General features: G+C 29.5%; 1 protein-coding gene across 1 annotated transcript; it reads left to right on the top strand.

Annotated features, from left to right (window-relative positions):
• The first annotated feature begins 733 nt into the window (after positions 1-733).
• LOC133701935 (zinc finger protein ZAT9) lies at positions 734-1,732 on the top strand. The gene has a single exon (XM_062126134.1). It carries the CDS (start codon positions 734-736, stop codon positions 1,730-1,732), a length of 999 nt encoding a protein of 332 aa, XP_061982118.1.
• The last annotated feature ends 11,450 nt before the right edge of the window (positions 1,733-13,182 follow it).

Below are 13,182 nucleotides of genomic sequence, written 5' to 3'. Positions count from 1 at the left end.
AGGTCATGCATATTATATTCCAAGAACAGTGTCAGTGCTTCGTATCATAAAAATAAGATGCTTGCACACTCCATAAATCAAGTCACGGAGCTCGGCATGGTAAAGTTCAGCGATGGGACCAAACAAAATCCGCTTCATGTTTTCAAATTGCAATGAACCCATGTTACAGAATCAATTTAAACTTGGTGGAGAAATAAAAAGATGGGAGGTGGTGTGGAAGCAATTGAGTGTCACTGCTTCCCTTGAAAATATGTAGAGAAAAATAAAGTTATTAAAGACTGAAAAGAAGGCTAGTACACTATAATTGTCTAACTGGCATTGTATTCTATATATATAGAGAGAGAGATATGGAATTCTACAAAGTGGTAAAATGAAGAGTTTACCACCTGAATGGGCAAGGTTTGCATGTTACTGGTCCCTCTTTCTCCATTCATGATCACAATTTTTTTTATTTTTTGGATATTATAAAATACCATCTAAATAATAACTACGTTATTATTACTATATTGTTGTTGCTGTTATACAAGTTTACAACTGTTTTTTTTTTTATTCTCAAAATTTTAATTTTTGGGTTGTGTGTGTCTTTTGGTGGAGGAATGCTTGTCACCTACTCCTTTTAAGTTCCCCCAATTCTCTATGCTTCTCTTATTGCCTTCTACGAAACATTATAGAGAGAGGTTAGAGAGAGAGGGGGGGTAAAAGAAGCTTTGATCTGTGCTTGCTAACTGCTTCAATGGAGAGGCATAAATGCAAGCTCTGTGTTAGAACTTTTCCAAATGGAAGAGCTTTGGGTGGTCACATGAAGGCCCACTTGGCAGCAACTCGGCAGCAACTCGGCGGGCTTGATCGTAATGAGTCATTTTCATCCTCGTATTCTTCTTCCTCTGGTGAAGAAGAAGTAAAAGAAGAGCAAGAAATCGTCAAGAACAGAGAAATGGTTGAAGAGAAGTCTCTGGCTTATGGATTGAGAGAGAATCCCAAGAAAAGTTTCAGGCTTGCAGATCCTGAGTTCTCTTTTACTGTTGATGCTGGGTCTGTTGTCGTGCAAGATAGGGAGAGTGAGACCGAGTCAAGAAACCCAACTCGAAGACGATCCAAGAGGATCCGCAAATCGTGTGGTTTTGGAGATAATCAGGAGCAGGATATTGATGTCAACAAAGTAGTAGACTTGAAGCATCCGAGTTGGGTCGAGTCATCATCACCAGCTGAGCCAGAACCGGTGAGTTCTGTTTCTGATACCTCCCCTGAAGAAGATGTTGCTAGGTGCCTTATGATGCTGTCAAGAGACGTTTGGATGAGAAATATTGGAGAGGAGTATGAAGAACAAGGCGGTAAAGATGGGGAAAGGTCAGTTGAGATGTTGGAGGAAGCAGAGGAGATCAAAGTCAGCAAGATTCGCGGGAAGTTCAGGTGTGAGAAATGCATGAAGCTGTTTCGATCTTCAAGGGCATTGTCTGGTCATAAGAGGATTTGCTCGTTAAATGCAACAGAAGTAAGAAGATTTGCTGGTAGTGCTGATGCCAATGACAGAATTTTTGAGTGCCCATATTGTTTCAAGGTGTTTGGGTCTGGACAAGCACTAGGTGGACACAAAAGATCACATCTTATAGGCTCTTCAACTAGTACTAGTGGTGTTGTCGAAGCATCTACTAAACTTGAGAACAATTTGATAGATCTTAACTTGCCTGCTCCAGTGGAAGATGATGAATTTAGTGTGGTCTCTGATGCATGATCCATTGACACTTAATTAGCACGACGAAGAAGTTCATTGTGGGATCTGAGGTTATAATGCTTTGTCTTTTGCAATCCAATCAAGTGGGTTGGTTATTTGTAGTTATTATAGACATATTACCTTTATCTTTTTTCATTGATAGATCAATGCTTATTTGATCTTTGGGAATTCTTGATTCCCTGCAGCCGACTACTGTTTATTTCTTTGAGTTCTCCGCAAGTGCCTTGTCATTGATTTGATAGTTTGATTAGGTAAATAGGGATTAATGTGATGTAGTGGTAGCTTCTCCATTACCATTATAATTGTGCTGAAAATTCATTTCTTTTTGAATTTTAATTACCAACTCAATTAATGCTAAAATCCATTGCTTCGACTTTCCACAACTTGCTCTTTTTCTTAATGGTTTGGTGAGTGATTTGTTCAAAAGTTCTCGTGTTTGTGGCCGCAAAAATTAAAGTGTTTGTTGCCCAGTGTGTACGAAGTGTTGAAGTGAAGCAAGCTGCTCTACACCAGCACTGGTGTACTCTGTACAAGACGAGTACACCGCATATATTACTTGTTCCAATTCACTTCATGTGTCCCCCATTTCATTGATAAAAGCATATTTCTTGGTGTTTTGCTCGTGGACCTAGAACATGGTGATCTCTGCAAAGCACCAGAAAGGGTTACGATTCTGCTAACATGCCCTGTTATCTAGACTTCTAGTTTCCAGCTGTTCCTGTAAACTGTCTGCTCCCTTGCATTGATAATTGTTGTTATTTTTATTATAGTTTTATTTCTTAATTATTATTGTTTTTTCCTATCTTATGATGGGCTTTGTCTAGTCGGGAAATGGTTGGTACTTCCCCTTCTCTTCTGTAGGAGTTTGTGATTTAGCTTTGAAGTATAAAATCAATGATTTGAAACAGTTAATATGAAAGAACAAAAACAACCTCTCTGCGGTGTGGAGTGATTTTCCTTGCGCTGGGATGTCTTTGAACGCGACTGGAGAGAAAGATCCAAATCGCTTCATTTTCTGCATATAAAATACTGCTACTATCTGCCTTGAAATGAACAATATATATATATATATATATATATATATATATATATAGAGAGAGAGAGAGAGAGAGAGAGAGAGAGAGAGAGAGAGAGGCAAAAGAAGGTGGCATTGCAATCCTATTCATATCGAAGAAACGGTCAGATTAATTATATATGTTAAATGCTTTTTATGAATGGAATTGACTATAGGGACAATTTAATTAAAGGAAAGAATGGTCTTTACCCTTAGGTTCCTTTCTTTGATGCATGTGATTTCTTGTTTCATAAGAATTCTGATTAAAATTACTGACGAAAAGCTTTACGTACTGCTAGTCTACGGGTATCTAAAAATGTAATAATATTACAATATTTTTTATTTAAAAATATATTAAAATAATATTTTTTTATTTTTTAAAAATTATTTTCACATCTTCGTATTTTTTTCAAAAACAACGCAATTTCTAACTGCCTCTGCGACCGCGACCCTGATGACCCCCAGCCCTTCCGCCACCCTCTTTTTCTTTCTTAATTTGTTGTTTTTGCTTAAACCAAAAAAAAAAAAAAGGAAGGAAAGGAAATAAAAACTGAAGCTTAGGTGGGGGGACCGTTACTTCCTTTACGATCTTAGAGCGTGTTTGGCAGTGTGGTTGCGGGTACTTTTCAAATAACTTTTTGTGTCAAAATACATGCCAACGATGTTTTTTTATTTTTTAAAAATTATTTTTGACATCAACACATCAAAACGATCCAAAACGTACAAACCATATTAAATTTTAGCAAAAAAAAAAAATTCAAATTTTTTAGGAACACGGCCGCAGCCGCGTTCCCAAACGGTGCCTTACTGTGTTGTTCAGCCTTGATGTCTTGTCAAAAGAAATCAATTTTTTTTTCTTTTTTTTTTCTTTGGATTGGATATATCTTTGATTAATTTTGTACAGTGTGTAATAACACGTTTTTTTTATTCATATTACATTTAGCATATTCATAAACATTTTTTTATCTTTACATATAGCATGGTTGGACCGAATCACCATATTTTTCTAAAACTATATAATATCAAGGACAACCTCAAGCTGGGAAAACGCTGTCTCTTTCAAATTATCTATGAGTATTTTTTGTTTTTTTATGGAATTTTTATGGTTATGATTTAAAAAAAAATACGTTTAGTTGTAATTAGTTAGATTTAGATATGTGTTTGGTAAAAATTATTATTGAAATTCATGTGTAATAAAAAATATGTATAAAATATTTGGTAGAAATGTGGTTGTGATTGTTTTTCAAAGTGATTTTTACTTGGAAATGCATCAAAATAATATTTTTTTTATTTTTAAAAATTATTTTTGATATAAGTACATCAAAATGATCTAAAAACACCAAAAATATATCAATTTGAAGTAAAGAAAAAAATTAAAAAAAATCAAATTTTTTTAAATGCCCTTTTAAAACTATCTATGAGTATTTTTTGTTTTTTATATAACTTTTGTGGTTATGATTTAAAAAAAAATAAGTTTTAAAAAAATATGATTAGCTGTAGTTAGTTAGATTTAGATACGTGTTTGGTAAAAATTATAATTAAAGTTTAAAATAAACAAAGTTTTACAAAACTCAATTAAAAAAATATTTAAAAACCGCTTTTTAAATTTAATTTTTTAATGAGTCCTATAGAAGAATGCAGTTTAGTTGTCACTAAATATTCTGTTTGTTTATTTTACCACAGATACAAAAGCTGGTAAAAAATAAACCCAGACTATAACTTATCATTGTGTAATAATAAGACTATTTAACGCTGAAATACGTAATTAATTAGTTTAGAGGATCATTACATATTCCCCGATATGTCTATGCATTTTATGGTGTAAAAGCCAAGATTATTGCAGAATTCTTGAAATAATATCCACCTCGCTCACGCTTTCAATGCTTATAGGCTATAGCACTAGGAGTAGTAGCAAAACAATTCGCAAATGTCATTTGTTGATGCTCCACAAGTTTCTCATCTTTTATCCATAGCTATCGACTATCGTAAGCCCCGGCGATTTGACTTGGAATCCTGGTTAAGTCTAAAGAAAAAGAAAATTAAGGTTGTAGTTGGCTCGAGAAAACCAGTGACCTATAAGGTTAATCTAAGACCTGCATGACCTGTTATTACCCGACTGAGATCTATTTTTTTAATAAATAAAAAATTATTTTTCAAATACCTATTTGTTAAGGGGTGAAACAAATTCTTTTGGGTGATTATTTACAAATACCTAGACTAACATATTTATCTACATCATGGACAAGGGTTAAAAATAAATTACTACCGAAGACAAAAGGTAAGCGTTGCCTTGCACATGGGGTGGCAATCAAAGGTTTATTTTGTACTCAGCTCAACCTTTTGCATGTAAACCTTTTTTTTTTTTTTTGGTTACTAGCTTATATAAAAATTTATTTTTAAAATTTATTTTTTTAATGTGGGATTGAAAGCCTATTAGTATATATATTATATATTCACAGGAAAAAAATTATGTTTTTTCAATGTAGAATGATAAATTTTTTCTGTTTAAATACTTCAATTTAAAATAAGAAGATAGTATCTTTCCAACGTGATATAAAAAAACATTTTGAAATAATTTTTTAAACTTTATTATTTATTATATATATAATTTACATTTATATAAATTATTTCTTAATTTTTTTATATAAAATATTAATATATTAAATATTTTTTTAATTAACTTCAATCAACCCGCATTACTAATAACCACAAACCAGGATTAGTAAAAATACTTTTATCAAACATGACTCTTCCCCATTTCCCCCTGTGATAAGCTTGTGTCGACTTTAAGCAGGTCGACCCCGCATTCATTCCAATTTTTAGCATTTTTTGATTTTAGAGTGTGCTTTTATATAATTGCACCATCTTTATCATGCTCATGGTAAAAGCAGGAGATCGAATATAAAAATCTTTATCAAAATATTACGAATCCTGAAAAGAAGGCCTGCTTCTAATCTCTTCAATGATTAAAATCATATGCACTTGAGGTCGTGGCACGACGGGAAAAGGGTTTCATATTTTTTTTTGCACCAAAATTTGATTTTTTTTTTGTCCATACATGTTATTTCTATGGTGTTTTATTTATTTATTGGGCTTGTAAAGTATTTAATAAGTTCAGAAATTAGTCGTGATGTGCGTAAACTGATTTAAACATCTCGAACTATCAAAAAAATATAAAAAAAATTAAAATCATAAGAGAAATTGTAAAGAACACCAAACCATCATTTTTTTCCTCTCTTTTTAACTCTTAAAATATGCATCACCTGGATGAGACTAGTATATGAGTAACCTAACTTAGAGAAAAGAAGAAGATAGAAGAAGGAAAGGCAATTTAAAGGCTTGATCTCATTCCTGTAAATTTATTCATCATAATTTTCCTTCACTCTATTTGTTTTAAAATTTCAAAAAATAAAATTGCATATGAATTTATATATATAAAAAAAAACACCAAACAAATGGGAATAAAAAAGAGTGGGGTGGCCTGAAAAAATCCTGGCCGTTGAAATTTGAAAAGAAAAGAAAAGGAAACGGGTAGCTCCACCTTTACAATTTACAGGGTCGGATAAGGATAGGAAAGTAAATTGACATTGCAGATTTAGTCAGCATGAGTTGTGCCACGCTTTATGAAAATGGGACCAGCATGAAATACCTGAACTGGATACGAAGAAGATGAGGTGGCAGGCATTTTGGTCAACCCTTTCGTACATCCTTTACTCGGATAAATTCCAGCGGGCCCCTCTGTCCCACCGATTAAATTGCCAATTTTTCTAAAAGGATAAATGTATAGTTTTTTTCAAAAATAAAAATAGAAATGCGTAGTTTTAAAACCCATAGTGGCTAGGTTTGCCTACAACCTAATTGATTTAAGGCTTGAATAGTTCGGGTTTAAGCAAAATAGAGAAAGCAATTCACCTGATTAAAAACCTGAACGGACTTGTGATGTGAACGAATTGGGTAAATTCTAGTAAAAATTTTGTTGATTTCTTTTTAAATTTGATTAAAATAATTTTTTTGAGTTAACTTTTTTTAATCCGTGACTTGATCTTATTCCGGATCAATTTCAAATTAATTTTTAAAATTATAATTAAATATTTTTATTTTTTTTCCTTGCAAAATCCATCTTGATTATTTGGACATTTATTTTTTAGAGACTGGGCAAGCTCTTTTTATTTTTCAAGTCAACTTTAAAAATATCATTTCAAATAAATACTTTCTTTTTTAACACTGGGTCAAGATTTTGAACCAAAATTACATATTTTTAAGCTAGATTTATATTACTTTAAAATATTTAAGAGACAAATTGTTTTAAATGTTCTTGTAAGGCTTGAATTTAAATTTTTTCAAGTAAACGAACTGAGCTTATCCTTTCGAATTTTATTTAAGAGATATACATATAATGAGTACTTTTTATGAGATTGTATATCAATTAATATTATATTGATTGAGTATATATTTACTGTGTGGATACCATAGTTATTAAACGTGTTGACTCAGATCAACTCGTAAAAATAAAAAAAAAATATTTGAGATTTTAATATTTTATATATAAAATTTTTGAAATAAAACACGTAAATATAGGCTATAAAAAATATAAAGTGTAATATAGTTATCCCACGTTAAAAAATTAAGAAATAGTTCGTATGGATGTAATCTAAAAAAAAATATAAAGTGTAATATAATTGTTCCACATTGAAAAATTAAAAAACAATCCATATAAATGTAGGTTATATATAGTTATCTCATATTAAGAAATTAAGAAACAATTCACATGGATGTAAACTATTAAAAAAATAAAGTGCAGTATAGTTATTTTACATCAAAAAAATAAGAAACAATTAATATTGAAGTAGCTATATATAGTTATTTTACATAAAAAAAATTAATAAACAATATATGTGGATATAGGTAAAATAAAAAAACAATATATGTAAATGTAAGCTAAAAAAAATATAAAATCTAATATAATTATTCTATATTGAAAAGTTAGGAAATATAATTCACAAGAAAATATGTTATGCATAGGAATTCTATATTAAAAAGTTAAGAAAAAAATTTATGTAGATGTGAGGCTAAGGGTAAGTATTCCTAAGTTAATTTTATTTTTTTGAATTATATATATATATATATATATATATATAAAAGATCTCACCCAAGTTGTTTTTGATCATTTACCCGACAAGTCATTTAAATTTAACCAAACCAACCAAACCTAAATTTTTATTATTTAAAATCTAGAATTTAAATCCGACCAGCTCGTATTTCCATAACAATGGTGGATTCTCGGTGCAGAATTAGATGGCCTACTCTTCTTTTTACAGCTGGATTGATGAAAAAGAAAAGAAAAAAGGAATCCTCTTTCGCATGCCCATTTTGGCCATTTCGTAACAATTCTTGATTCGCTTTGTTTGATGATAGAACGAACAATTAAAGAATTTGAGCAGTGGTGGGAAGCAAAAATCACACGAAACTAATCACGCAGCAGATCAGGAGATTTTACTGTAGACTTTGTTTTGAAGAATCATTTCTAAAAAAAACATGATATCTAAAACTTAAAATTCTCAAATTGACACAAATATCATACGTTGATAAGAAGTCACTAGTTATACCATCTACTCTCTGTCATGGATCAGATTTTTCTCTCCTAAAAAATAAATATTCAAGCCTTTTCAAAGTGTTTTTTTAATATAAAAACATAAAAAAAATGGAAATTAAAAAACTTATGTGTACATTTAATAAAATAAATTAAGAATTGTATAGGTTAATAAATAAATAAATAATTTATTAATAATAAATAAAGATGAAAATTAAAAAATTTAGAGCCGGATATAAATCAAGATCTTTGGTCTCGCAACTTGGATATTTGATACGGCTGTGTTTGACGACTTTATTTGAAAAATTAATTTTTTAATTTAATTAAATGATAATAAAATAGACACAAATAAAATTGATTAAATAAAATAAGAAGAAAAAAATATTATGCAATGTTACACATATTAAAAATATTGTGGAATTCCCTTCACCAAACGGACCCATTTGACACCAAGATCGACCATTTTGATAGCTAAAATTGGTGAAAGCATTGATTTTCTTTTTCTATTACTAGATTTCGACGACCTTTCTTTTCCTTCTCTCAAACCAGAGATTAAAAAATAACAAAATTGAGCTTTTTTACCAAATCAAATTAAAAAAAATATTGAGGGACTGAATATATATATATATATAGGTTACAATGTTTGAGGACTAAAGTAAATATTTTGTGTGAACTTTGAAACCATCACCCATTTATGGCGCATTTTCTATTTTGGCCCCCTATCTTTTGATTTTGTTTTTTTTCAACAAATTTGATTCAATTGTTTTTTACTTTGACCAAAACAAGATGAAATCATGTAAAAAAAAATTATAATCAAATTAAAAAAAGAAAACAAAAAATTAAACAATGTCTACTGTAAAATATGAGAGGGTGAACAATGTCGTGTGTATATAATGTGTAAGCCCACATGTTTTAGATTGTAGGTAATAATTTATAGACGACATTGATAATAATGTTAGCAAAATCTGTTGTTGATTCCTTAGATTATTTTTCTGAGAAATGATATAATTTGATAAAAAATATTGGGAGAATGACATAGGTTGGAAAAATATTTAGGAAATAACAGAGTTTGAACACAACCATATTTCTAAATATTGATTTTGCACACAACTGTTATTTTCAATAGCGGTTGTTTAGTCATATTTCAATTAACCTCAACAAAAATCAACTCAAAATTTTATGAAGATCTAATGAACTAAATATATGATTTAAGATCCAATGTCCAAGAAAAAAAGGGAGATGAGGTGATGTGGCAGGAAAGATGATTAATCCTGAACAAAACCCTTAACCAATTACGATCTTATTTGATGGTCTTTCAAGTTATGGTTAAAATCATCTCGTCGAGATCCTTTTTATGCTATTAGGTGTGTTGAAAATGGAGTCCCGGTAACCCTTTTTTTTCTTTATTTCCTTTTCTTTTTCTCTCTCATGCCATATCAACTTCTCTCTCAAGCCATTGAATCTTAAATTTCATCTATTGGCTATCAGATTTTTATAAAATTTTAGGTTGACTTTTGTACATTTTAATTAATTTAAAGGAGACATGAGTTTTGAAACAACCGTTATTCCCAACCATTATCAAGTTTATAATTTGAAAAACTTTGAGGATCAAAGTGAACTTTTCATCTCAAGTTTGAAACAACCACCCTTATTTGTTGTCCTTTTCACTTTAATCCTCTATATATGAATCTTACAATTCCTTGATAAATTTACTTTAAGTGGCAATCAAATCAAACCTATAAGGGTGTAATTGGAAAAAAAGTATAGGGACAAAAATAAAACAAAACATTATAGCAATCTATAATGATTTTTGTCTATGCGAACAATGACGTTATGAAAATCATTCACGAGCTGAGATTTACCATCTCAGGTAAGTTTAAGGAAAAAATGCTCGGGCTAAACTCTTATCATTGAACTAAATCCATTGACATAAAAATCTACCAATTTTTTGGCCAAAACCGGTGTTAACTAAAACTCTTTCCATCATTGGAATTCATCTATTTTCTCTCTTCCATCTCAAACTAAGAACCAAAAAATAAGGAAAATAATGTTTGGCACTAAAATTGATTTTAAAAAAAAATTAAAAGGAACAACAAGTTTATAATTTGAAAAGTTTGGTGACTAAAGTGAACATTTTCCTATAAGTTTGAACACAACCACCCATTTTTCCACCTTTTTCACTTTGATCATTTGTCTTAGAATCTTGTCATTTCTCAATAAATTTGCTTTAAGTGGAAATTGATTTAGGTCAATAAAGCTGTATTTGACAAAAAAGTTCATAGATGAAAAAAAAACAAATCATTATAGCAATTTATAATGATTTGTCACTGTGTGAACAATGACATGGTGAGAAGTAATTTCACCATGTCTTTTAGATTATAGTTAATAACTAGATCGATGACCCATGTTATGTTGCGAGTTGATTAAAAAAATTTGTACACACAAAAAGGATGCTTAAACGATGATAATATTTCCAAAGAAGCAAGAAAAACCTAATACTCGAGTCATTAACTCAACTAGATCCAAAGATCGGGTAGTTTAATAATATGATTTAAACTATAGGCAACAATTGTAGATAATGCATAAAAAAATATTTGGCAACAATCAACTAAAAAAAAGTGAGCCACTAATATGATACCTGAAAGAAAAAGAAAAGATAGTTGGAAACTCAATATCAATCTATCGTGGACATCACTCATCATAAAAAGAGATTGCTAGGAGGGTTCAAACTCGACTATAGAATTCTGAATAGTAACATAAAAAGAAGTCATAGAGGTCATTAAAGCAACGTTTCGGAAAAGCAAATCGAACAAAACAAAATGAAGTGAGCATCCACCTATATTCAATAAACAATTCTCTTTAATTTGAGAATAAAATTTATTAAAAAAATAAATTTAATAAAAAATAACATATAAAAGACATGAGCGAACCCAATTAAATAAAAAAAAATGATGAAACCAAGGTCATAAAAGACACGAGAAAAAAAACATAGCTCAATCTTCAATTAAATAAATATTAAATGATAAAATCAAACAAATATTGGCTTAAAAAATGATAAAAATAACCAATGCAATCCTAGGCAAACCTCACAAAGCTGGGTTAATTTTCAAAGCTCGCAACCCGTGTAATCCTAGACACAAGCTTAACTAAGAAGATCAAATCCAAACCAATTAAATGTTGAAGAATTAAATCAGGTAAAAAAAATACTAATTTTAAGAATTAGCAAAGCAAGAAAAAAAAACAACAATCAAAAGAATGAAGATGAAATGTATTAGGAAAAAAAAATTATAGAGGGTGGAATAGAAAAAAAATGCAACTCTAAAAATTATCTTATATTGTAAAAAATAACAATTAAAAGAATTAAGATCGGATTTGATAAAAAAATTTTTAAATAAGGATGAAATCAAGACAAAAATATAATTCAAGGAATTATTTAAAAAAAAACAACCAATTAAACAAGGATTGAATATAAAAAATATATAAGTTTAGGGGCTTACTTGATAAATCAAGTGGCAGGGCGCAAACATTGAGGAAAAGAGAGGAAAGAAAGAAGAAAAAAAAATGGTCATTGGTGACAAACTAAAGTTTTTATTCATGCACATACCATATATCTATGGAAAAGATATAAAGACGAAGCTAAAGCCACTATGAAATGACTTTTTTTGCTGTTGGAACAAGTTGCATCTGTCATCTGAAGATGATGAAGTGGCTGATGCATGCTTAATATGTGCCGATGACTGTTCTATTTCTTTTCATTTTTTAAAAGACCAAACTGTCTTTGCTCCACTAAAAAAACAATAAAAAAACTAATTATGAAATAACTAAAATACCTTTTGGCTCCGAGCTTCAGAAAAAAAAGCCCTTGTTGTTAGTTAATTTTTTTTCAAATTGCAAGGGTAAATTGCTATATATAATAAAACAAAAGGATAAAAATACCCCTATATGGAAAGCAAGCATATTCTCTATCCCAAGAGCATCGATGTAATTTAACTATACAAAAAGAAATGAAAATTTTTATCTTGTCCCTAATCAATTTCAAAATGCTAAAATGGTTCCATTACAAAGACCTACCTCATGCACTAGCTTACACTCTGTTTTTGTAAGGATAAGATGGTAAATCTATTATTCCCGTCAACAATGCAATGTATTTATGTGAATAATGAATTCACCATCCCTTTTATTTTTATTCTTAATTTTAATTAATTAACTAGCATTCAACTAAAAAGCACACACCCATATATATTGCTGAATAAAGCGTTTACGTTATGTAGATTAGACATACAAGCATTCCAATCCATTTTAGAGGCTATTTGGAAGTTTCAAACGGTGTTTTCTGAATTTTTAATTTTTTTATATTTTTAATTATTTTGACATATTGATATTAAAAATAAAAAATAATTTTTTAATATTTTTTTTAAAATAATTTTAAAACAAAAATTATTGTAGAGGTGTGTTTGGTATTGCGGTAGCTGTTGTGGTTGTGGTTTGAAAAAAATTGTTTTATAAAAAGTACTTTTAGTTAAGATTGATTTGGAAAAATATATGTTTGGTTAAAACTATGGTTGAAATTGAGGTTGAACAAAAAGTAGTTTAATGTGTTTGGTTAAAAAAATATTTTTCAAATTGAGGTTATAAAATAATTAATATATATATATATATATATATTAATATTGATGGTTTTTAATTTAAATATTACTATTATATCATGAAATAAATAATACTTTATATAAAATATTTTTTATTGTTCTATTAAACTATCTACAATTCCATCACGTATGAAATACATCCGACATGGACTATAATTTT

Source organism: Populus nigra, chromosome 8 (assembly GCF_951802175.1).
Source record: "Populus nigra chromosome 8, ddPopNigr1.1, whole genome shotgun sequence".
NCBI classification, from domain to species: domain Eukaryota; kingdom Viridiplantae; phylum Streptophyta; class Magnoliopsida; order Malpighiales; family Salicaceae; genus Populus; species Populus nigra.
The sequence above is the reverse complement of the archived record's forward strand: the minus strand, read 5'-3'. Positions and strand labels throughout refer to the sequence as shown.